The following is a 24477-nucleotide window of genomic DNA, read 5'->3' as shown; positions in this document are numbered from 1 at the left end:
AAATTAACACAAGGCCATCCCTCCCCCCACCCCAAAAACAAAATTAATAAAAATAATAATAATAATTAATAATAATAATAATAAAGAAAAACGCACAAAACCCCAGGGTTCACTATTTATACAAAAAGAAAGGAACGATTAAGTTTACATGTCACATTGTTCGATAAAATATAGGAAGGGGGACCAAATATCATAAAAGTCTTCAAGTTTTTCTTTTGTTATACAAGTCAGTTTTTCCATTGCCAGGTTGTTGCTCAGTAGTTTGATCCATTCATTTATCTTTGGTCTTTCTGGGTTCCTCCATTTCAGAGCAATCAAATGTTTAGCCTGCAAAAGGCAAAAATTCACAAGCTTCTTTCTCTTTATAGGCATTTTAAATCCATCTGGAAAAATGTGCAGTAGGCAAAGTTTACTGTCCATTGAAACATCCTGTTCAATCAAACAAGAGGAACTCATTAGGATTTTTGAACCAGCTTTGTTCTTTGTAATTTCTGTCCAGTAAAACTATTGATCTATAAATCAATAGACTGGTCTATATAAAGATATAATACATGTTTCTGTCTCTTATTTGTATGGCATTAAAAGGATCTGGAACTTTTGTTTTTCCACTGAAAGCTCTGGTTTGCACCGTTATGCTATGTGGGTGAAATTTTATGGATGATACTCTGATGTCCCGTTCTCTTGAAGACAGCACAGAGCTGCACCACCAGACACTGTCAGAAACACTGAAGAGAAGAAGAGTTATGATTAATGTAGTTGCAGTTCTATCCATGTTTTAATGTTGCAGAGCAACATTTTTTTGCAAATAGATCAAAGTTTAAACTGGCATTGTTGTACATCTTTTATCTGGTTATTTGTGCAAGATTTAGCAACCAACATCAGAAAATTGTACAGAACAAGAATTTTTTCCCCACTATGATCAGCTGCTGAGAGGTCTACTAATTTTAACATTGCATTTTTTGTAGACTCCTGTAAAAATAATTTCTATTCACATGGCTTTTTTGTTCTCTAGGAAATTAATCTAGATGATAAATACAGAAACAACCATAAAAATCAAAACATCAACAATAGTGATAGTAATACAGTATTAACAATAAAACAATATTCTGTACAAGTAGCTTACAATTTCTTTGATGGGCGGCGGTGAGGAATCTGGATAATGGATAGGGGGCGGTGGCCCAAAAAGAAACCCTGAGAAACACTGCTCTAAATAAACCCCCGCTATTTCTGTCTCACCCACAAAGCAGTGGACTTAAGGAATAATATTTGTATGTATTTTTCTCCAAGAGCCGCTAGAAATAAATGGATTGCAGGAAGAAGATGAAGAAGAAGTGGACGAGGTTGCATATGAGGAAGAGAAAATGGAGATAGAGCCTCATATAGACATAAAAGAAGCAGAAGATGGAATAGGGATAGAAAATATGGCAGGCCCCATTTGTCAAGCTGGAACATCACAACCTCCTGATGAGGAACAAGCAGGTTTTGAACAATTCTTTTCTTTGGATATGTAAACTATGATATTGTGCTTAAATATTCTCCTATTTTTGTTGTTCAGAAAAGTTTAACTAATTTATTCTTTTTTTAATGATATTTTTTCCCTTCTACCTCTAGGTCCCAGTGGTGTGAACCATCGGTGTAGAACCGCTAGTGCTGTTGCTCCTAAGCTTCCATCGGCTGTCTCAGACTCTGATAGTGATGAAGAGGAAGGCCTCGTTTCCAGGCTAATACCACCTACCTGTTTGCAGGAGCCAGTATCCTGTGCAAAAGGTGCGAGCTCAATTTGGGACACACATCTAAGAGCTCTCTTACCCTGTAGATTTAAATAAACACTTGAGTCTTGCTCTTTTCTGTTGGGCCAACTTTTAGTGTAATCTTTGATTAGGTTCTCCAAAGTAAAGATTCAAAATTTTTTAATTTTTTTAAATTGAGGCATCGCTTTCTTTGATTGTTTTTGGGGCTGTGTAGCTGAAGGAGGCAAAGAGCACAGCACCTCCGCATCGTCAGCTATCAATATTAGAACCTTATCCAATTTTCCTTTACAGCAAATTTGGAATCAATTTACAACAATCACACTGGACCAACTAAGAAAATGCATGAGCACCACATCCGTATTTTCATAAGTTACCAAAACAGACTACATTTGCCCAAATAGTAGCTGCAATTATGAATATATTGGCATATTTATACATATCTGCTGTCAATATGTATCATATACATGCAAAACAAGAGAATTTAATTTTGAAACCGATGGAGCTAAATTGGGGCTGACAAAATCTGGTTCCATTGATTCATAATTTCTCTTGTAATATGGCAGACAGTGGTGGATTACCAGGCTATGTGAGCCCATTTCTTCAGACTGCTCAAGTATCAATTTGTCAATGTCATATATTCATCACATATTTCTTTCCACTTTATTTCTGTTAATCACAATGATTTTCTACTTAGTTATTGAAAACATGACATTTAAAGTAGAATATTATGAGAACAATAAAAAAAATGTCTAAAAACAGAAATATGAGCTTAATGAAAAGTGTATTTCATACCTGCTAAGATTTTCTTTTTGAAAGGTACTTTTAACAAAACTCATCATTGCATATGAATGTATGCAACACCACACAGCCTTTATCGCATGATCTTGCATTTCCTGAGTGGAGGGGCATGCGGTGTACTAGTATGAATGAAAGGTGGCATGCCAGATTGGCAACGAGTTCAGTGTGTCAGCTTAACCCATCTTTGCTGACCACTTAATTGAAATCTTTCCTACTCACAGTATCAGCATCCACAACGTATCTTTGGGGACGTTTGGATAACATGAGTTACAACAGTTAAGTTTCTCTTTGGATAATTTATTTTTAAATTTAATTAAAAGCACTACACTTGGAACATACCCTTCTTAGTTTTTTCAGATACACCAGCCACATATAAAATGACTGTTTTTCTGCCTCTTTTTCTCTCTTCTGTCATTGGACTTAGTTGATTGTTGTTGTTTTTATTTAATTTAACATATTTTAAATTGTCTGCTGTGTTGTTAAATTGAAAAGCCAATAAAGTTAAAAGAACAAATCTTTTGGTATTGAAAGCATGTTGGCATAGCAGCAGTGACAAATGTTAGGCTATTTTTTCCTCGTCTTTTTGGGATCTGTTGTTCGACCTGTGGCTTTAGATTTTAAGTCAGAACTCTGTAGTCTGTGAAGTTCACTCTCAGAATCACGTTTAACTTGGGTTTACTCATGTTATCGAACTTTGTTTGATTACATATCCTGGTCATTAAATGGACACTGCCTTATTCATTTGCTTCCCAGCACAGGCCAACCACATGAGGGAGTGGGACTACTTCATAGCTCATAGAACCGATAAAGAGGGAGAGTGTATATTTTTATGGACATACATTTTCTTTGGCAGTTTTTTCCACTTCTCAGCACATGAGGCGTTACTTTTGATTTCCCAGCATGTTCTCCAAGGTCTGGAATATCTTTTACTTTTTCAGTGATAATTTACTGTGGTCACTGGAACTTGAAAACATTTGGATTAACCAACTGGTAACCTGAGTCAGATAGGTCCCGCAGAACACATTCATCACAGCTGCTCTTCTCATTTCACAACTGGCTTTTGGAACTTATCCAGGTATGGTTTAGTGACTTTGACAAATCCCAGGGATGGTGTTTAATTTGGGCTAGGCCAGTGTTTCTCAATTCCAGTCCTCAGGCCCCCCTGCCCTGCATGTTTTAGGTGTTTCCTTCTGCCACACACCTGGATTGAATCTTTGGATGACTAACAGGCTCCTGCAGTACTTGGTGGCTGCAGAAGATGTCATGCAATCATTTGAACCAGCTGTTCTGGTGTAGAGGCACATCTAAAACGTGCAGAGCAGGGGGACCTGAGGACTGGAATTGAGAAGCACTGGGCTAAGGTAACCTTTAAATGCTTACCATAAATTTGCAAACCATACACTAAAACTGTTTTACTACTATTGAAAAATAAAATAATTATAAGAAGAAGAATATATATTGATCACCAACAAAAGAACTAAATATAGATGAGAGGGCCAACAAATTTGCTTCTGTATGAGGGAGCAAAGTGATGTGCCAACTAAAGAGAAAAGGTCTCAAGGTCTCCATAAATTTGCAGCTTCAGATTTTAAAGAACTTCTCTAACCCAGTGGTCATGAGACGGGGGGATGCTTCGTTTCCACTAAAGTAGAATAAGTCTACGAGCCAAAAGGGTAGTGAAGGCTAGAACCTGTTACAGAGAACGTGAAAAGCACCCATTTGGAGGGATGCCAAAAATAGCTGACAATGGATTGGGAACGATTGTTTGATTAAATGCTTGAGTAAGTGTTTTTAAAATGTTACCCCAAAACCCGCTTTATAATTTGGACAACCCTAAAACATGTGAGTATGGTTAGCTGGCGACTGTCTACACCTATTTGTAAGCGTCACTGACTGATGAGTAAATTTTTGCTAATTTTGCGTTTGTACAATGCACTTTATAGAATATATTGCACTGGATTAAGGTATATCAGGCACAAATTGAGGATTTATGAATTCAATTCTTGGCAGTCTCCCACTGTCCCTCCTCCACATCTGCACCGAGCTTCTCGTCCCACACTGTTTTAATAAAAGGTTTTTCAGAAATCTGTTGCACATTTTAAATTTCTATTTTCACATACATCTATCTTTCTACTCTTAACAAACTAAATTTGTGTACATGTATACTTCTTTTTATTCAGGTAAAGGAAAGACTCCTCTACGACGATGCAAAAGCGTTCCTGTCTCTGATCAGGGAAAGGTTCAGGTGACACAGCGCACCTGTGAGAAGAGCTGTCAGGTGACCAGTGAACAGATCAAGGCAGACATAAAGGCTGCTACAGAGAACTGCAGGAGATCTGGAAATAAAGAAAAGACCTCTGAGATTGTTGGGAGCACTGTGAGACAAAGAGCTGACAGTGGGCAAGTTCAAATCACTGGGGCAGCATCAAGCAGCAGAACAAGACCCATAACTGGATCTTTGAGCAGGGTCGAAGCTGATACAGCTCCCTCCGGACATGTGGATGGATTTGGGAGGATAACTAACCAGAACACCTGCAGACCAACCACTTACAGATCTACTTCATGCAGTAGGACTGAATGTGCCAAGTCTGACATGCAGACTGAGGACAGTTTCACAAGTGAGAAAGGGGAGAGTGCTGGACCTGTCGGTGTGGGATGCATGACATCAGGCTGTTCTTCTTCTGGGACATCAGCACAGCAGGAAAGACACGGAGGCAGACAGCCAACCAATGCTGGGATACCGTCTGTTATTTGCTCCCAGCATAATGAGGACGGTCAGGACTTTGTTCCAAGGCGGCCTTTAACAAGATCTTGCACCCACACATCTTTGGAGTCTTTGGAACCTACATCAGGTCATACTAAGTTTAAAATTTATGACTTCAGTGGAGCTCTTCTAGTTAGAGTTTTCCCCCACCAAACTGATTACATAGTATAACAGAGGATAGTACTGGAGTGTGGTTCTGTAGAAAAATCGGTTTGACTTGAGTCCTCGGCACGGCGGTCGCGGGTTCGATTCCCTGACCCGGCCGGCATTTGCCGCATGTCTTCCCTCCTCTCCTTCCCCCTTTCCTGTCAGCCTGCTGTCATATAAGGGACACTAGAGCCCACAAAAAGACCCCCTGGTGGGGGGAAAAATATATATATTTTGTGACTACATCCACAGTTACAAGTGCTTTTTTTTTTTTGCTAAAATATCCAAATAAGTCCTTCATTAATATCTATCAATAGTCTGATTTAGCATTTTAGTAGTTTTGTTTAAGCAAATAAAAAGGATTAAAGAAACTGGTTAAAAGAGGGAATTAGAAGAAATCCTTGGTGTATTAAATTGAAAAACATTCCAAAACATTCCCTCTAAGATCTATGACATGCAATGCAAACTGAATTGCAAAGAACACATTTTTTCCTGAATTTGGTGTCTTTATTCTCAGTTAGTGGTGAACCTTTGGCTAAAGTATATACTATGTTTCCCTTTTGTAGATCTTTCAAAAGCCAGGCCTCGAGTAGCAGTGAGGAGGAAACGGATGGCTGACAAATCAACCAGCACCTCTGACCCAGTCACTGAGGACGATCATATACAAGTGAATACATACAAAGGAAACTTGACTAATTTGCTGTTTTTAGTTGAATAATGTATCATTATGGGGTATAGGTGAGAACTCAAATGGTCTACCCATTTGAGTTAATAGACCTATTATTTAACTAATTCACATTGAACAATGCCTAATGTACACCTGATGGAAATTTAATAAGCAAAAAGTTTAGACATTGGTTATTAATTTGAATGTAGTATATTAATCATTTTTATGTTGTTTTGTTCTCAAAGCATTCCATTATGTAACAGACTTTTGAATATCCCACTCATTTGGGCTAGGATGTGTTATTGTAGGTTTCCTTTTGTTTTTGAGCAGCTTATTTTTTTATATTACTCTAATTAGAGTTTCTAGTTAGAGTATAATGTGTATTTGAGGAATAATTAGCATAGTCCTTGATGGATATGAATTGTATTTGTTTTTGACATACTTTTTACTTGGATAGGTTTTGTCTCTGAAGAGTAAGAATCTGGTGGGCATCACTCTGACCAACTGTGGAATCACGGACCTGGTCCTCAAAGACTGTCCCAAAATGATGTTCATTCATGGTAATTAAGAGAAAGTGTTAACACTGATGTTTATGTCTCAAATTGATCATCATTTGGCAATCTTAAATAAATATGTAATTAGTCTTAACTCTTAGTAACAAATTACTTACCTTTTTATCAATGTAAAATTCCATTTTCTCAACTGGTTCAGTGTTCCACAACCAGGACGAAAACCACACTGCTCTTAATCAATCCAAGGTTCAACTATCCGACGGACCCTCCTCTCCACAACCCCTGAAACAGACCTTTTACTGTGAGCCCTCTGAGTTGGAATACACTCTACCATTTTGAATAAGAGAACACTACTCTGCTGTTTTTTAGTTTGTTTATTTTTATTCTGATGCTGCTGTGATATTTTCAGAACAGGAAATATTCAGATTCAGACTCTTTATTTTCATTCAACATAACATCAGCTGTGTGCTGCAGACAAAATAATGATGCATACTAGACCACAAAGAGATACCAACTAAATAAACTATAAAAGACTATGAAAGAAAAATAAAGGAATAATACAGGATTAAATAGAATAAGAACCAGATCAAAAAAGGGGAGGTTGTATAAATATAAGTGCAAACTTTGCAATTTATGCAAGAAATGTATCAGGAATAATATGTACAAAACGATCAAAAACAGATAAAATAATATTATAGTCTTGGATTATTTGGAGTGATTCAAAAATCTGATGACAGTTGGGTAGAACTTGTTTGCATGTCAGGCCGCACTATCTTCTGCCTGAGGGTAGGAGAAAGAACAGTTCATAAGAGGGATACTTGGCGATACTTGTTGCCCTCAACAGGTAGCGTTGCTAGGTCCCCAATGGGTGGCAGCGTGACCCCAATAATTTTTTTCAGCTGACCTCACCACTCTCCCCGCTGCCTTCCTCCTGCTGTCATGCCACAGAGAGATACTGCTGCTAAGCACACTCAGTGGTGTCTCTGCAAAGCTCAAAAAAGCAGAGTTTGCATAATATCTCCCCTGTCCTTTTAGGAGAGAAGCAGAATTTTAAATTCTATTCTGGTTTTTAGAGGAAGTAAATGAAAGGAAGCTAAAGTAGAAGAGAAGAAATATTACCTCTTTTACTGTAGCATTTTGGATCAGCTGAAGGCTTTTAACTGCATTTTATAGACTTTCTGATTGTATATGTAGTGTCATCCAGATGAAGTGATTGACTAAGCTGTATCTCAGAGTCGGACAAAAAAGCACTGTTGTAAGTTTATACACTTTATTGAATGATTTGTCAAACTCCTCAGTGGCCTCTTAGAGATGTTCATGGCAACAACCAAGGCAACAACGCTCTGCAGCAGGCAGTCTGAGCAGCCCTTAGCCACCATTAGCTTCTCTGTTTTCTTGCTTTCTAAGCATTACAGTCAGTCTCACAAAGTCATTGAAGCACTTTTGGCTTCTATGACTTTCACCAATAGCCAGAGCAGAGCAGACCCATTCTACTGTGTACACATTGAAAATAAATCACACATATATAAAGCTGAGTAACCCTATAACTGTTTGACCCAAGAGGCCAGTAGTGAGACGGTTTTTGGTAGGGGTGTACCGATTTATCGGCCAGCCTTAACTTTGGCATGATTGGCCTATTTTTACATGTGAAGCCAATCTTAGCCACTCATGTTATCAATGTCGGCAAAGGTCTAAAAATCAACTACTGTGCTTTTCTTTTCTCCTGTGAGAGAGGTTTGAATGATAAACCGGTCAACCAGGTCATGTCTGCACATTTACAGTTAACAATACTCACCCTGTTGCCAATTCAGCAACTTTCTTGATATATTAAGCAACATTTCAGACCAAAAACTAGTATCAGCCTAAATCGGAATCGGTAAGTTAGTCTTTGTAAAAGATCGTATTCGGCGATTGGCCAGAAAACTGCAATTGGTGCACACCTAGTTTTACGTAGAATATCTATCCATCCATCTTACACACTTACCACTATAGTGGGGCCACAGAGGTGCTGGTGCTGGGGCCCATCTCTAGTAGTTAACGGGCGAGAGGCAGGGCACAACCTGAACAGATTGCCAGTCCTTTGCAGTTAAGCAAAATAATGCCAAACTAAAAGAATTACATGAAAATGTCATAATTTGTGCAAAAACATAAAGGTAAACAACCTATTCACACAGTTTATCAGCAATAAAAAGCGAGTTGATTTGGGGGTAAGTTTTACTTTAAAAACCATTTATTGCAGTCTAGGAAGGCCTTTGTGAATTGCAAATTACAGAGAGGTATTTTGTACCCCTCACCTAATTTGTAAATTATTTTACATCTCTGTGTGAAAAATGGGGATCTTTTTTTTAATTATGAAAATGCTTGAATGTCTGTTTATTAACCGCATAATGCAGTCTTTGTATCTTTGATAAACCTTTTCATGTTTAAATTTGTATAGAAATTAGTTCATTGATGTCTTTGTATCTACATATGAACTCTCTCTTGTGCTTTCCTCTTTTTTGCAGCCACTAGATGTCGTGTTTTGAAGCAGTTGAAAATAGAAAGGGCACCCATAGTCAATAGATTTGACTTTGCTCAATGTAAGAAGCTTGACATGGACCAGGTTCTGGATCAGATACTAAGAATGCCACCTGAGAGAAACCGTATTATCTACATGCGTCCTATGCAGCAGGTTGGTGATAAATTATCTCCAATTCTTTGAAGACTTAAATTACATATGCATATGATTAGTCTCCATTTCTAGGACAACTGCACATCTCTGTTAATTAATAATCTTTAATAGAGATCATTAATATACAGGCTAAATTGTAAAGGATCTAACACAGATTTTTGTGGGGTCCCCATTTGTCACACCAAATTACTGGCCGTAAATTACAAATCTACACACATTTGTCAATAGGAGACACTTACAAACGTTTATGCATTCATATACTGCATACAGTGGTAATATTTGCAGACCTATACGGCTCCCAAAGAGCTGCCTCTTTCCACTTCCAAAAGGCTCTTAACTTAGAGCCAAAAGGCTAAAATACAATGCTCATATGTAGCATCGTATTCTAGCTTAACTTGACAGATATGAGTGTTTTATATGTTAATAAATCCTTTAATGGTTTTATGAAAAGCCTTATAATTGCCTAATTTTATGTATTTTCATATTTTCTTTTGTGTAATATTCTAATCAAACTTTTAATTTTTATTTAACACAAGAATGAATGAACAAAACACTTCAAACACAGAACCATAATAACAATAATATATCATGTAACATTTAATTTACAGCCTAATGCTGCTTCATTTACACTTGTCAGTCATACTTATGGGTTTTTGTTATGCACTGTCCTTCTCACCATTGTCTGAGAGAATGAACAAATTTTCCACCCTACTGCTGTCTGTCACCCTTTCTTTTTCTCCAGTACTCCTCATGGGATTGGCCACAAGGCCGCCATTTTGCCATTCAAAACAGTGCTCCTGCTCACAGCTGGCGGAAAAAATAAATCGATTTTTTTTTTTAGGGAGCCACCACTCACTTGATTGGGCTGTGCTTATCTGACTCTCTATAAAACATTAACTCTTAGAATCTATGCTTTTGTGCAGGACCAGTCTGTAAACTGGTTCTTTAAAGGGCTAACTTAAACTATGCTAAAACTAACTACACTATGCTGGAACAACCAAGCTGATCGCAGCACTTGGGAAAATGAGTTTCACAGCTCTTAGAAAAAAGCTGGTCTTTATGTACTTCTATCATACAAAAAGATAGCAGCGATACAAAGACTTTGGGCCTGAGTGGGTAGGATCAGCACGTAGCGTATATTGAGTAGTTGACCCCTCACAATCCGCTGGGGAATTTTCACCATCCAGGCTACATCCTTTCTGTCCTGGGCTGTGCAGTTGCCTTACCACGCAGTCATATTGACAGAGGATGCTCTCAATCACGGCTCTGTAGACATTCATGAGCATCAGGGCAAGAAGAGTCTTTGTTGGGCCTTTCTCGTCAGAACAGAGTTAAGTGACCAGGTCAGGTTCGTGATGATGGTGATGCCCAGCAATTTGACATTGTCCACCCAGTCCACCACTTCCATTTAGGTGTACTGACCTCCTGAACCTTCTGTAGTCCAATATGACTTCCTTGGTTTTGTTCAGTGAACACCTCTGGAATATGTCCTGCATTATTGTTTCAGACCCTCTACAGTCTGAAAACTTTAAAGAACTCTGTTTGAGGAGTGGGTAGGTGCACAGTCATGGGTGAATAGTGTAAAAAGAAATGGACTAAGCGGCGTAAAGGGCAACTGTCTGCCTATATTCAGTACCAGGGTGACCTATTTTTATGTAAACTTCTGAATTCAAACCAATAAAGATTTTGTTTTCTAATTATTTTTTTTGAATGATTATCTGAACAAAAAGCAGTTAATGTGGTTGTTGTGCCTTTCTCTTTCCTCTTGACAGATTGACTCGATAGCACTGGAGCGTCAGCTATTCCAGGGACCATATCCCTATCATATTGCTGTTGTGCATGAATTCAGCAATCCACCAAATATACACAACAAAGTCCGCATTCGGAGCTGGATGGACACAATAGCTAATATCTGCCAGTAAGCATTTGAGAGCGAGAGAGAGATTTTTACACCGTAGTCCTCTTGTGAAATCATACACTGAAAACTTACTGAATACTCCTCCAAGCAAAAAACTTTCCTTTTATGTGATCAATGTTGAAGCTCTGTTTTCTTATGGTAATGAGCTGCTTTTAACTTCCGTGAAAACAGCTCTACTTGTACTACTGACAGAGCAAACTAAAGTAAGTAATAAGTTACTGTAGTCATAAGTTATTCTAGTAACCTATTACTAAAGTAACTTAGTAATAAGTTATTGAAGTAATGTATTACTTTAGTAACCTATTAATTTATTACTTTATTAATATTACTTTAGTAATAAGTTAGAAATAGTAACTTATTACTTATTTCCATGATGTGTGTTATCTTGCATTTTCTATTATTCATTTGCAAATATTAGGCTAAATTTGAATTCAACTGGACTGCTGACTGAACTATTAATTGTGTTTTTTATTTGTCTTTTTCTCAGAGAGTTAATAAAGTATGAATTTTTCCCAGAAACCACAAGAAAAGATGATGTGAATATGTATCCCAAATACCCATGGGGTCGGGACATCTACACACTGGAGGGTAATTTCATGAAGCCAACATTTAAGACTTGACAATTTCACATTTTCATCATTCAGATGAAATAATTGTGACACTCCGAAAGAGCACAATGTGAGATTGGGAATCTAACCTCAAATCTGAAACTGTTATATGACAAAAACAAACAAAAACCAAGTTTAAGACTTGAAATATTCAGTAAGCGACTTCCATTTCTTGGCTGTGAGGTGGTTTGGTCCCACCCTTTTTTCAGTCAAATTGTAATCAAGACATTTCTGAAGTCATTAGTGTAACTAACATTTTGTGTAACCTCATCAGGTTTTAGCTCTTTGCCCTTCTAAGTCAGACACCAATTGTATTAAATTTGAAGAAAATGGGGAAGTTCACACTGAAATTCTTGCATAATATTTTTCAGGAATTGTTGATGGAGCGCCCTACAGCATGATAACAGATTTTCCCTGGCTAAGGACACTGAGAGCAGCTGATCCCAACAGCTATGCCCGCTGTGACTTTGAGGATGATGAAAGCAGTAAGTATAGTCGGTAATAACTGAATGACCAATGTTCAGTTATGTCATGACCTGCTTAAAGTACCCAAACCACAGTTTTTAATCTGAAATTAAAGTTGTTTATTTATTTATTGTTTTACAATGAACCAACATTTACATGTTTACATCTTCATCTTGATTTGATCAAATACATAAATTGCTAAATTTCAGGCCTGCAGCACATGATGAAAACTTAGGATATACAGGGTTGGACAATGAAACTGAAACACCTCTCATTTTAGTGAGAGGTGTTTCAGATTGGACCAGCCTGGTGGCCAATCTTCATTAATTGCACATTGAACCAATAAGAGCAGAGTGTGAAGGTCCAATTAGCAGGGTAAGAGCACAGTTTTGCTCAAAATATTGCAATGCACACAACATCATGGGTGACATACCAGAGTTCAAAAGAGGACAAATTGTTGGTGCACGTCTTGCTGGCGCATCTGTGACCAAGACAGCAAGTCTTTGTGATTACCCACGGTATCCAGGGTAATGTCATCATACCACCAAGAAGGACGAACCACATCCAACAGGATTAACTGTGGACGCAAGAGGAAGCTGTCTGAAAGGGATGTTCGGGTGCTAACCCGGATTGTATCCAAAAAACATAAAACCACGGCTGCCCAAATCACGGCAGAATTAAATGTGCACCTCAACTCTCCTGTTTCCACCAAAACTGTCCGTCTGGAGCTCCACAGGGTCAATATACACGGCCGGGCTGCTATAGCCAAACCTTTGGTCACTCGTGCCAATGCCAAACATCGGTTTCAATGGTGCAAGGAACGCAAATCTTGGGCTGTGGACAATGTGAAACATGTATTGTTCTCTGATGAGTCCACCTTTACTGTTTTCCCCACATCCGGGAGAGTTATGGTGTGAAGAAGCCCCAAAGAAGCGTACCACCTAGACTGTTGCATGCTCAGAGTGAAGCATGGGGGTGGATCAGTGATGGTTTGTGCTGCCATATCATGGCATTCCCTTGGCCCCATACTTGTGCTACTGCCAAGGACTACCGAACCATTCTGGAGGACCATGTGCATCCAATGGTTCAAACATTGTATGCTGAAGGAGGTGCCGTGTATCAGGATGACAATGCACCAATACACACAGCAAGACTGGTGAAAAATTGGTTTGATGAACATGAAAGTGAAATTGAACATCTCCCATGGCCTGCACAGTCACCAGATCTAAAGACTAAACACTTTTGGGTGTTTCAGAGGAGCGAGTCAGAAAACATTTTTTAAAACCAGCATCACGTCGTGACCTGGCCACTATTCTGCAAGAAGAATGGTTTAAAATCCCTCTGACCACTGTGGAGAGCTTGTATACGTCATTCCCAAGACAAATTGACGCTGTATTGGCCGCAAAAGGAGGCCCTACACCACACCAATAAGTTATTGTGGTCTAAAACCAGGCGTTTCAGTTTCATTGTCCAACCCCTGTATATCCTAATTTAAACAACCAAACTAGTTTAGAGACATTCTGTAAAACTGCTGATTTTAAAAAGGTGTATGTTATCTTGTCTATACAATTTTAGCATATCATAAATAGTCTAACTATTTATGATATGCTAAAATACTACTTAGTATTTAAGAAACAAAGTAGTCAAAGGATCTCCAGCTTTTAAGAGAAATGTATACCATTAAAAGTAATTGCTTAGTACTTGTCAGTTTTACCACTATGTGCAGTTGCCTTAAACGAAATGTTTCACTATGAAACCCCTTGTAATTTTTTTTCCCTGTTCTGTTAGCCACCATCTATGCTCCGCGGCGTAAAGGGCAGCTGTCTGCTGACATCTGCATGGAAACCATTGGTGAGGAGATCTCGGAGTGCAGGCAGAGCAAGAAAGGAGTGTTCCAAAGAGTGGTAGTTCTCTTCCTTCATCACTGTGATATGCCCGGAGAGCCTGTGGATGATGACTATATCTAGATGTAGAAGAATTCTCAACTTCAGGGTTCTGACCTAAAGATGTTTCAAATGGAATTATAACTTTGGAAAACTGGTCTGGCCTTTGTCTCTCAGCATAAAATTGAATAAGATGGCTGAATGACTTTGTTACTGTTATGTAAAAAAAAAAAAAGATACGCCAGCCAGCAGATGTTATGGGGGAACAGTAGCTTGTGTTGAACAACTGAAGTACTGAACCTACAACGTTGTTTACATCCAGATAAAATTTAAGGTTAAAACTGTATGGTTTCAATTCTGATTATTTTTCATAGTTGCTCTGATCTTGCTTCCTACTTGAAAATTAGCCTTTCATTTATTATTTTTTGTTCATCTTTGGAGTTTATTTTTTTCTCCCTCTTTATGATTTGGATATTTTAAAATGCTGAGGCCTTGATTCAAAGTTGTATTGCATCATGGGGAAGTTGGAGACCTCGGTATAAATTTACTTTGTATATTTGTTTGTTTGTGTATGTTTGGACATTCAACTGAACCAAATGTAAGTACTAAGGTAGTTCTTGTTTACAGAAAATGGCAGGTTACATTGGTGAATCAACCCTATTCTCACTGGAATCCTTAATTTGGCTTTAGAACAATACAGATTTTTTTTTTTGATTTTTTTTTTTTTAAGGTTTCTAGACTTTTTCAGGTTTTCTATTGAATCTGACTTTTGACTCATTTTCCATTGGATGTTTTTACTCTCAAATTGTTAGTTATTTATTAATAGAATACACTTAATTTCAAGATATGAACCTGAGTTGATTCCCCCACCCCCAGGACTCAAGATTTTTTATTCTCATTGCTGTGCACATTATGACAGATTGAGATTTAATGGTCTTTTGAAATAAATCATGTTAAAAGCCATATAAACTGTTTTTCCTGGACATATATTTTTGCATGTTTTTTGTAAACATTGAATCAAAAATGTTTGCAGCATAAATATTAATCTGAATTGAAGAGCTAGCTAACTTTAATGTATGTATATATGTATGTGGGTATGGAAAGTATTCCATAAATTTTTCACTCTTTGTTTTGTTGCAGTAATTTGTTAAAATCAAAAAAGGTTAATGTTATTTCTCATTAATGTACTCAACATCCCATCTGAATAGAAATATACTCGTACACTATATTGCACATTGTAATGATTCACTAGAGGGACCCAGAAATTCAGCCACGACACAGGAGTGAGCAGGAAACTCTGATATTTATTAAAAGGCAGCTTAAACCGGGCACAGGATCGTCAGCTGAAGCACTGAGGAGGGGGGGGGCGAAAAGGAGAGATGATGACCGGAGAAATGGCAACAAAGGGATCTGTTAGTGTGTATGAGAAGGGAAACACTAACCTGGCTTGGCGATCAGTTAATGTGGGGATTGGCTGAGGAACAAGGAGGAGAGCAGATGCTGCGCTGACGCAGAGCTCGGGAGGAAATGCCTGGGGAGGGAAGCGCTGATGCAGGGCAGCGTACTAAGTTTGTGAGGCAGCAGAAGAACCAAATCCAGATCCAAATCCTTAGTCAGACGGGCCGAGGGCATACACGATCGGGGCAGAGAGCAGAATCCGTGGGAGTGGGCGAGAAAGGTGTAACTGAAACAGGCGTGGGTCGAGATCCAGAAGGGCGATCAGTAACAGTTCGACAAGGGCGAGGCCAAAGGGACAGGTCCGAGGAACAAGGCGTGGTTGTAATTATGAGGGCGACGTAGAGGTGCTGGAAAACTACTTGCTGAAAGCGTTCGATAATCTGGCAGTGTGGTTGTGACTGATAGGAGTTTAAGAAGGGAGACAATAGGAAGAAACACAGGTGCGAGGAATAACGGAAATGAGGGGCGTGACTTGGATTGGCTGAACAAGAAACACAGGGTACAATGTCAACATCACAGCACATAGTATTGGCTCACCTGTCTTGACTCGCATATGATCTTAAGTTCCATCCCATTCTTAATCAATAGGGTTCAATATGATGTTTGTCCACCTTTTGCAGCTAGAACAGCTTCAACTATTCTACGAAGGCTGTCCACAAGGTTTAGGAGTGTTTATGGGGATTTTTGACCATTTTTCCAGAAGCTCATTTGTGGTGTTGGATGAGAAAGCCTCAGTCTCTACTCTAATTCATCCCAAAGGTGTTCTATCAAGTTGAGATCAAGACCCAACCTGTTAGGCAAGTCAAGTTCATCCATACCAGACTCTGCCATCCACGTCTTTATGGACCTTGCTTTGTGGTCCATAGAGTTGGCCCCTTGGAAGAGGAAGGAAGCAGCTCCAAACCTCTGCATAGAAAGCCTTGGTCCTTTGACCTTTTCTCTTTGCAAAATACATCTTTGTCCTGGTGCACTGCCTTTATCTGTTCTGATCAAATGATAACAGAGATTATAGAGATTTAAACTACAGAAATGTACGTGTTTCTTTAAGCATCATCTTTGCAGCAAAGTTACACAATAGATTAGTTCCGAGTCTGACAGAAAACAGAAGCAAGTGGTTTTTGGCAGCTTCCTGCACCAGAAGTCGCTTTACACTTCATCCTCATTCCGCTAACACTCCACTTTGGTCTTCCTGCTTTGATTAAATGGACTGTAGCCAGACAGAGTCATACCCTGTCTTATTTTTAAACCCAGTAGACAGTGTTCCAGTTAATAACTTTAAACAGAGAAAAACTGTACACATCCCCCTGTCAGCCTGCATAATCTCTCTAACAAGCTACAACTTATACTACACCTTCAGATAATTTCTGGCCCTGACTATTCCTGTTTAAAATGCATAGGTCATGATATACACAGGATGGGAGGATGTAGGCAGGCAAGAGGAGAATCTTGTCATTAATGCAATTGTGGTGTTGGGAATTAAGCCTTATATAAATATATATACACACATATATATGTGTGTGTGTGTGTGTGTGTCAATTTGTAACCCAGTTTTTCTCCAAGAGGTGAGTAGACTGAGATTATCAACCATTTAACATAATTAGCTCAGCTTCAGACTACAGTTTGCCACCATTTCTCTAGCATTCTATGAACGAACAAAAAATATTATCAACACATTAATATATTTAACTTCTACACTTCAGTCAGCAGCAGTTCTAACCCACATCCCTCCTGACCTGCCTCTCCTAAGTGAAATTAAAGCTGCAAACATTTATAAAAAAATATATCTTTTTACATATTTGTTAAAACTGTCTTGTTGTGACAGTATGGTATAGAAATAATCTGTAAGAAATGTATTTAATCTGCTTTCTCTTAGCACTATCTGGAAACAACCAATCAAGAGGCAGGAGAGTTTTAGTGCTGTCAATCACAATCTCATGTGGCTGCTCTCCCCCTCCCCTTGCTCTGTGCTATGCTGCAGCTAGCAATAACGATAAGTTTTCTCCACCATTAGCTCATTTAATAGTGAGTGGATGAGGTTGGTTGACAGCACTAAACCCTCCTGGTTCTGATTGGTTGTTTTGGTCAGAATGTTGCATCACTTTAACCAGTAATAGTATTTCAGGTGGAGGAGATTGATTATTTTCACAGATTATCTGTCTCGTAACAAACTGGCATGACATGGTGCCAGTTTTAACAAATATGGAGAAAACATAATTTTTATTAAAGTTATATACTGCAGCTTGAATAAAATGCAACAACATAGCATTTTTTGAGAAGTCTGGATTGCTTCATCTGTATTTTGCATGTTGCCTTTGTTCCTTGTGGGGAGACATAAGCTAAAACTAATAGAAAAAAAATAAGCAACCTACTTGCAAACTGTATGTGGACTGTTTCAAGTAAAATTCACGAGCAGTAAATATTGTGTTGGTATTAGTACTGAACCGAAGAAATCAAGGCTGCTGCAAGCCTTTAAAATTGTGAAGCTTTTGATGAGTCAGATAGACTCAAGAAATTGTAACAGCAGCTGGGTGGGGTGCGGGGGGTATTTTCTGTCATGGGGCCCAAGATTCCTGGCGGTACCACAGCAATCACTTACTGATAATCGGTAAATAAACATTAAGCCTAAATCCATACTACTGCAAAAGACTGAATCTTCTGTTCTATGTGTGGGATATATTCCAGGTTTTCTATGGCAACTGACAATTGTGTGTAGCTTGGCCAACACAGAGGGCGAAAAAGAAGTGGTTTTGAGTTGTACTTCAATGGTTTATTTAGAGCATAGCACTAAATAAACAATACCTACATTTGCAAATTTAATTGACTTAACAGAATTATTCTACTGTGGCAGCGCGGCCATGGATGACATGTAAAAGAATAGTGTTTTTGCCCTCCAGGGTTTCCCCCAGAAAACTTCCTATCCCAGGTGGTCGGGGCGGTAGACAGGCAGACACTGAGTTTCTGTATTAAAAGATGTAAAGTTGACAGGAAATTTAAAAATAGTAATGGGTAATTATATGTTCACATAGCCAGTGAAATGCCCTTTACATTCACAACTAGTTTTACTCTAGTAAAACTAGTTGTGAATGTAAAGGTCATATTTTAACCCAGACCACAGATATAAAAATGTAACATTTAATTTATATAAGCTGAAACCATTAAATCAACCACTTAGCAGCATTGATGATCTCAATAAATAAAAGTTGTTTAACATTTAAATGTAATATTTTAAGGAGCTGACAAGTTTACTATGTAAAAGTTCAAAGAACAATATTCATAGTTAGATTGTTTTGTTACCATAGCTACAGTTTGATGGTTCTCAGTAAACTACAATTATCACTGATTATTTTTTAGGTTGACCAAGTAAACTACTCCCCCTCTCCCATATTTCACTAAATTTAACACAAAAACTGTTAGAGGTGCTGATGGTTTTAGCAGCAAGAGGGGCCCCTAAATCAAATTCGGCTGAAGGTTTTATACAGCCTTGGACTGTTAGTTAAATCCATGCAAAGATGGGAAATTTAATTTAATGCTGGTAATGTGACTTTACTTCCATTTCATGTCGTAGTTTTCAATAAGCCTCACAGAAACTGTTATGGTTGCTCAGGCTTTATGGGAAGAAATTTTCAGATCTCTGCACACACTAACTCTGGCTAACAAAGTGAAGAAAGCATTTGATGTGGTTTGATGCATAATGTAATATAAAATAATAATAAAATAAAACCAGGGTGATGCGTGAGTACGAGGCGAGCACAAAAACTCCTCATTGTGTTGAACCTGCATGATGAGTGGTCAGAGCTGGTTCGTTAGCCACTAACGCACCGGCCAAATGGGAGCAAATAGAACTTTACAGGAATGCTGGGTAGCGCGTTGAGATATAATTCTTTGTTCACAGATACAAATCATTCTCACCACTGCCTCAACGTGCATATTTGAAAGTGCGACCACAATTTATTCTTGCGGTTCACATAGTCCGCTCTCTCGGTTTTAAATGCGTCAACTGTGACCACCGTGGCTGCCGCTGGTAGTCGGAGGACCCAGTGGTGCCAGTCAGTGTATGACTGGCACCACTGGGTCTGCGCCAGAAAAGCTGTAGCTACAGTAGAGCAGCTTACTGCCATCACTGTGTGAATGGAATATATAGATAGTCAAATTACTTACTGTGCAAATGTTGCACTACAATACACTACAATAATACTATATTCAAATAAAGAAACAATTTTCACATACTATGATCTTTGATATTTGGAAAAAGCACTTTTAGCTCATCTTAGTGAAAGCACCACATTATTCCTCCGATCACAATTGTGACCAATCATAACACCCTTTTTCATACATTTTTCCACAATTTTAAAAAATTATTTACCCTTGATTAGTTCAAAGGGCTATCAATGACATCTGATCTTAATATTTTCATGTCTAGGAAAATTTGGCATTAAATGGGTAAAAAAATAAAAATTAAGCGATTTAAAAAAAAAATGTTTTTTTACTATTGTTATTTTTATTACTATTATTATTTTCCTAAAAACAAAAACAAGCAACACTTAGCCTAGTGGGGGGGAGGTTGTATAGATGTGTGCTCTTTAATAATAAAATCATCAAAAAAACATGCAGGGGGTCTGTATTTGTAAATCTGATTATGATTAAGTCGGTGCCTCACCAGCTATGAACCTGTTTCCAAGATAAAGGGAATCCCTGAGTAAAGATCATTTTTAGTCTTCATCAGTTTTTATCAATATTTTTGACACAAGTTTGTGCAACCATGAAGGTTGAATGGAACAGGAATGTTCCTCTGCTTGTCCCAATAAAAACGGTGTGTCAGTGACATCCAAAGCTTTTATGGTTCCTGAGATACAGAGAGTTGTTTGGGCCTCTCATAGTGTCTGCCTCTCATGCACGTGATTCACACACACAGAAGCATCATTCTATTTACCAGCCTTGTTAGGACAGTGGGTGTTTTACAAGCATTTGCTGCCTTTAAAGGTAATGGCCATAACCTATTTTAAGATATTTATTTAAACAGCTTTTCTGCTGTTTAAAACCTAGGAAAAAGTAATTAGTTTTTAGAACTTTGTATACAGGCTGTTGAAGCATTTTTATGTACTAAAATTAGCATTGTAAGATATCATGCTGGAGAAAAACAACATGATGAATTAATTAATCATGTTAATGATTAAATAAAATGATATTTTAACTAATTTGAGTTACTACATGTAGTATGTTTTGGTAGTCAACATGCTACCAGTATAGCCTGTGAGCTATTTTTTGATTACTATATTTTACATGGTTTGTTTTCACACACTGCATTAGGGTGACCAGACGTCCTCTTGGTGGGGGGGTTGGATGGGGTTGGTGGGGGTTATGAAGTACACTTTGTTCTGCTGTTTCTGCAGTTGACTTCAAATTCTTCTGCAATTTTGACCAAAGACATTCACTTTCTCTCCCTGGAGGTCCACGAGGTACTGCATGTAAATGACCGTTTATTTACCGTGACATGAGCTCAACGTGTGATGCTACAGCTACCAAAGGATAATAATGGAAAACTGGCTTAAAAACAGGTTACTGAAAAGAAAAGCTGCAGATACCGGTGGAAAGACAACAACTCCTGGAATATATGATCAGAGGAAGCTTCCCACTCTGTTATATCTGCTGAGTGTTGATGCATCGTTCACTAGCGATTGGATTTCTTTCAGCGGTTAGTGGTAGGAATTGCTCTAGTTAGTCTGAACTGTTCATTATTTTTTATGACTTTTATACTCTGCTTTCAGATCAACAGCTATTGTTATTTTTATTTAATTAAAAAATATATAAAATAAATAAATACAATTGACAAAAATTGGTGAATTATTTTTCTATTTAATGGTGGAGAAATGGATTTTTGTTTCTGCTAAAGCAACTTAAGTCTATTTTTCTTTAAACGGGCTTCTAAATCACGAATAGCCCTAAACATTATTAATGCACATAATGCTTTGTAGTAAAGAACAACTTCTTTTTTATTTCCATGTGTTTGACATCATTGGAAAGCTTAGACACTTTCAGAATCTGTAAATAACTCAAAATGCCAAAGCAGACCCGTTTAGTGGCTTTGTCATGGCCAGTCACATTTACCAAACAGCACCACTCTTCTCATTAGGATGACCAAAGAAAACAGTACATGGTTAAGACATTAATATTTTCATTTCAGTTTGCATCATATGTTAAGATGCGGAGGCAATTTCAGGTTATGTTTGGAGGTTTTGTTAAATGGGTTTAGTGGTCACCACCTGAAAATGTTTGAGAAACACTGTCCTTACAGCATTCAGGGTGAATGCTGTAAAAATCAAGCCGGTTAGCGGGTTGCTAACATGTAAACAAATGGCAGTTATGGGTTGCAGTGGAAGTCGCCCCCATAAATCACGCATTGCCTGATAGGGGCTAGAAATAAGGTGCATATGGCAGCCCTGCTACTGAAAAACAACCAGGGTGATTTAAAACACTAAATGTTACATTGTTACGGCTTCAACATAAGACCTTCTCCTGTCTATTGGACAAGGGTTTATTTGGTTACATTCCAGTTCTTTTTCAGTGGACTGTTATTTAAACTGCTTTGACAATGTTTTAATGGTTTATTAAATGTTATTGAAAGTGTTCGGTTGAGTCGCATTATTTTTGGCACAAATTTTGTTATATTTGTTTGCTCAGCATTAAAGATGGAGTAGAATAAAATTAGAAAGTATATTTAGTATATTTGAACATTTGTTTTTGGTTTGTTTCTGCACAGTGGTGTAGTTGGTAGAGTTGCAGCAAGAAGGTCCTGGGTTCGATTCCCGGCCCGGGGTCTTTCTGCATGGAGTTTGCATGTTCTCCCTGTGCATGGTGGGTTCTCTCCGGGTTCTCCGGCTTCCTCCCACAGTCCAAAAACATGACTGTCAGGTTAATTGGTCTCTCTAAATTCTCCCTAGTTGTGAGAGTGTGTGTGAATGGTTGTGTGTCTCTGTGTTGCCCTGCGACAGACTGGTGACCTGTCCAGGGTGACCCCGCCTCTCGCCCAGAACGTTGCTGCAACCCTCCTGAACCCATTAAGGACAATGGTGAACAGGAAATGGATGGATGGATGTTTTTGGTGGGTCAGTACCTAGTGTTCTTCCATCTATACTGCAAGTTTACTTACTAAAACTTCAAGGTTCAAAGTATACTTTCATAAACTTAATGAGGGGCAATTTAGTCCCAAGAAAGTACACTTGCTGGAAATATACTTTTCTATGTATTGACATGTACTTGAGAACTGCTTCGTTTTGGTAAGGGATGGCTGAGGGATTGTGACAGAAAAGCAGGAAAAGGACACAGGAAGATCATTTGTTTTTATTGGGGGGGTTTATTGTTCATTTACTGAAAACAAAATTAACAGTTCAGTTTGAGGAGTCTGATTTGATTACATTAAACCAGTGTTTCTCAATTCCAGTCCTCAGGCCCCCCTGCTCTGCATGTTTTAAGTGTTTCCCTTCTGCCACAGACCCGGATTGAATCTGTAGGTGATTAAGTGGTTTCTGCAGCACTTGATGGTCATGCAATCATTTGAATCAGCTGTTCTGGAGTCGAGGTACATCTAAAACATGCAGAGCAGGGGGGGCCTGAGGACTGGAATTGAGAAGCACTGTGTTAAACAAACCAGACTAAGCAAATCTGGACCAACCAAACCAAATTCCAGGTTTGGGGAGGTCCATTTCTCCTAATTTCCCTCTCTATATTCTATGTAAAGGACATAGAAGTGAAAAACCAAAACCAATTCATATGTATCCTGTTCGTATGCCTGCTAGATGCCAGCCAACAGGTTCTTTCCTGCTACAATTCAGTAAATAGCCACTTGACAATTACATAAGACACAACATACACATTCAGATGTTCATCCATCCAATCACTAGTCGCGTGGGCAAGTAGTATATTATACACCATACCTAAGTTGGAAAGGATTTGGACTCATGTCACTCTTTTTTTTATTTAATTTGGAGCTTTTCAGGGATTCAGTATTCATTTATAGCCAGTATCTCTATTTGTTGGACTTGAGTTTTTGACTCCTTATGAAGATAGAAAAAGGATGTACAGTTCACTGCAACTGTTAGCAGTTCAGACCAGTCAGTTTCTTTACATGGTCAATTATCCCCAAACATGACCTTATTAAGAGACAAACCAAAGCGCAAACAGAGAGAGTTAGAGCAAGTCCCATCAGGCCCCTTATATGGCATTAGCACGGAGATACTAAAGCAAACACAACAGAAAATAAGAGTCAAAAGAGACATAAGACATTACGTTAGTGGTAAGTATCAAGAGGGGTCTCTTGAAGACAGAGGATGTTTATAACTTAAACTGAAAATTCTCCTTTAGTCTGAGCCTCTCTTTTCATAAGGATACAACATGTGTTAGCACATTTTCTACCTTTTAGAAATGAAGTCATGAGTCAGCCTGCTCTGATTGTTGAGAACAAGATAGTTGAATGTTCTTGACAGCTAATATAGTATCTATTGTTTTAGATGCTGCAATGTTTTATACACATGAAGTTAGTAAAGATGATGATGTGTTTGCTGTGTAAAGGTTAAATAGTAGTAAACAGGTAATGTCCTTCTTGCAGGGCTAATCCTGATTTGGTTTGTCACTTGTTAAAGTTCTGCTTGTGTTTAAACAGTTTTGTGCTAACTGAATTTAGTTGAGTCTGCCAACTGAACAGACTCAACTGTATGTGTTATGGAAAATGCATTCATTGCTCTACTGCTTTTTATTGGAGCTTTACTTCAGTATTTTTACTTAAGTAAAAGTACAAAGGAGGACACCAGAGAAATGGTGAAGTGGTGAGAATATTTGGAG

The 24477-nt window shown here is 38.2% G+C and overlaps 1 protein-coding gene across 5 annotated transcripts in view; it reads left to right on the top strand.

Annotated features, from left to right (window-relative positions):
• Positions 1 to 15312, top strand: part of fbxo38 (F-box protein 38) — a 45804-nt gene extending 30492 nt beyond the window's left edge. For 2 of the 5 annotated variants that reach the window (XM_044126786.1, XM_044126788.1), the window contains exons 12-22: positions 1288 to 1479; positions 1612 to 1767; positions 4730 to 5401; positions 6027 to 6127; positions 6585 to 6687; positions 6839 to 6940; positions 9144 to 9310; positions 11083 to 11228; positions 11716 to 11816; positions 12208 to 12321; positions 14090 to 15312. In XM_044126786.1, the coding sequence (XP_043982721.1) occupies positions 1288 to 1479; positions 1612 to 1767; positions 4730 to 5401; positions 6027 to 6127; positions 6585 to 6687; positions 6839 to 6940; positions 9144 to 9310; positions 11083 to 11228; positions 11716 to 11816; positions 12208 to 12321; positions 14090 to 14268 (2033 nt within the window). In that variant the 3' untranslated portion in view covers positions 14269 to 15312. The remainder of the gene's footprint in view (positions 1 to 1287; positions 1480 to 1611; positions 1768 to 4729; positions 5402 to 6026; positions 6128 to 6584; positions 6688 to 6838; positions 6941 to 9143; positions 9311 to 11082; positions 11229 to 11715; positions 11817 to 12207; positions 12322 to 14089) is intronic. The other 3 variants (XM_044126789.1, XM_044126790.1, XM_044126791.1) reach the window with 3 other exon arrangements.
• Positions 15313 to 24477: the final 9165 nt, after the last annotated feature.

This window comes from Gambusia affinis, linkage group LG09, assembly GCF_019740435.1.
Source record: "Gambusia affinis linkage group LG09, SWU_Gaff_1.0, whole genome shotgun sequence".
In the NCBI taxonomy this organism is placed as follows: Eukaryota; Metazoa; Chordata; class Actinopteri; order Cyprinodontiformes; family Poeciliidae; genus Gambusia; species Gambusia affinis.
The sequence above is the reverse complement of the archived record's forward strand: the minus strand, read 5'-3'. Positions and strand labels throughout refer to the sequence as shown.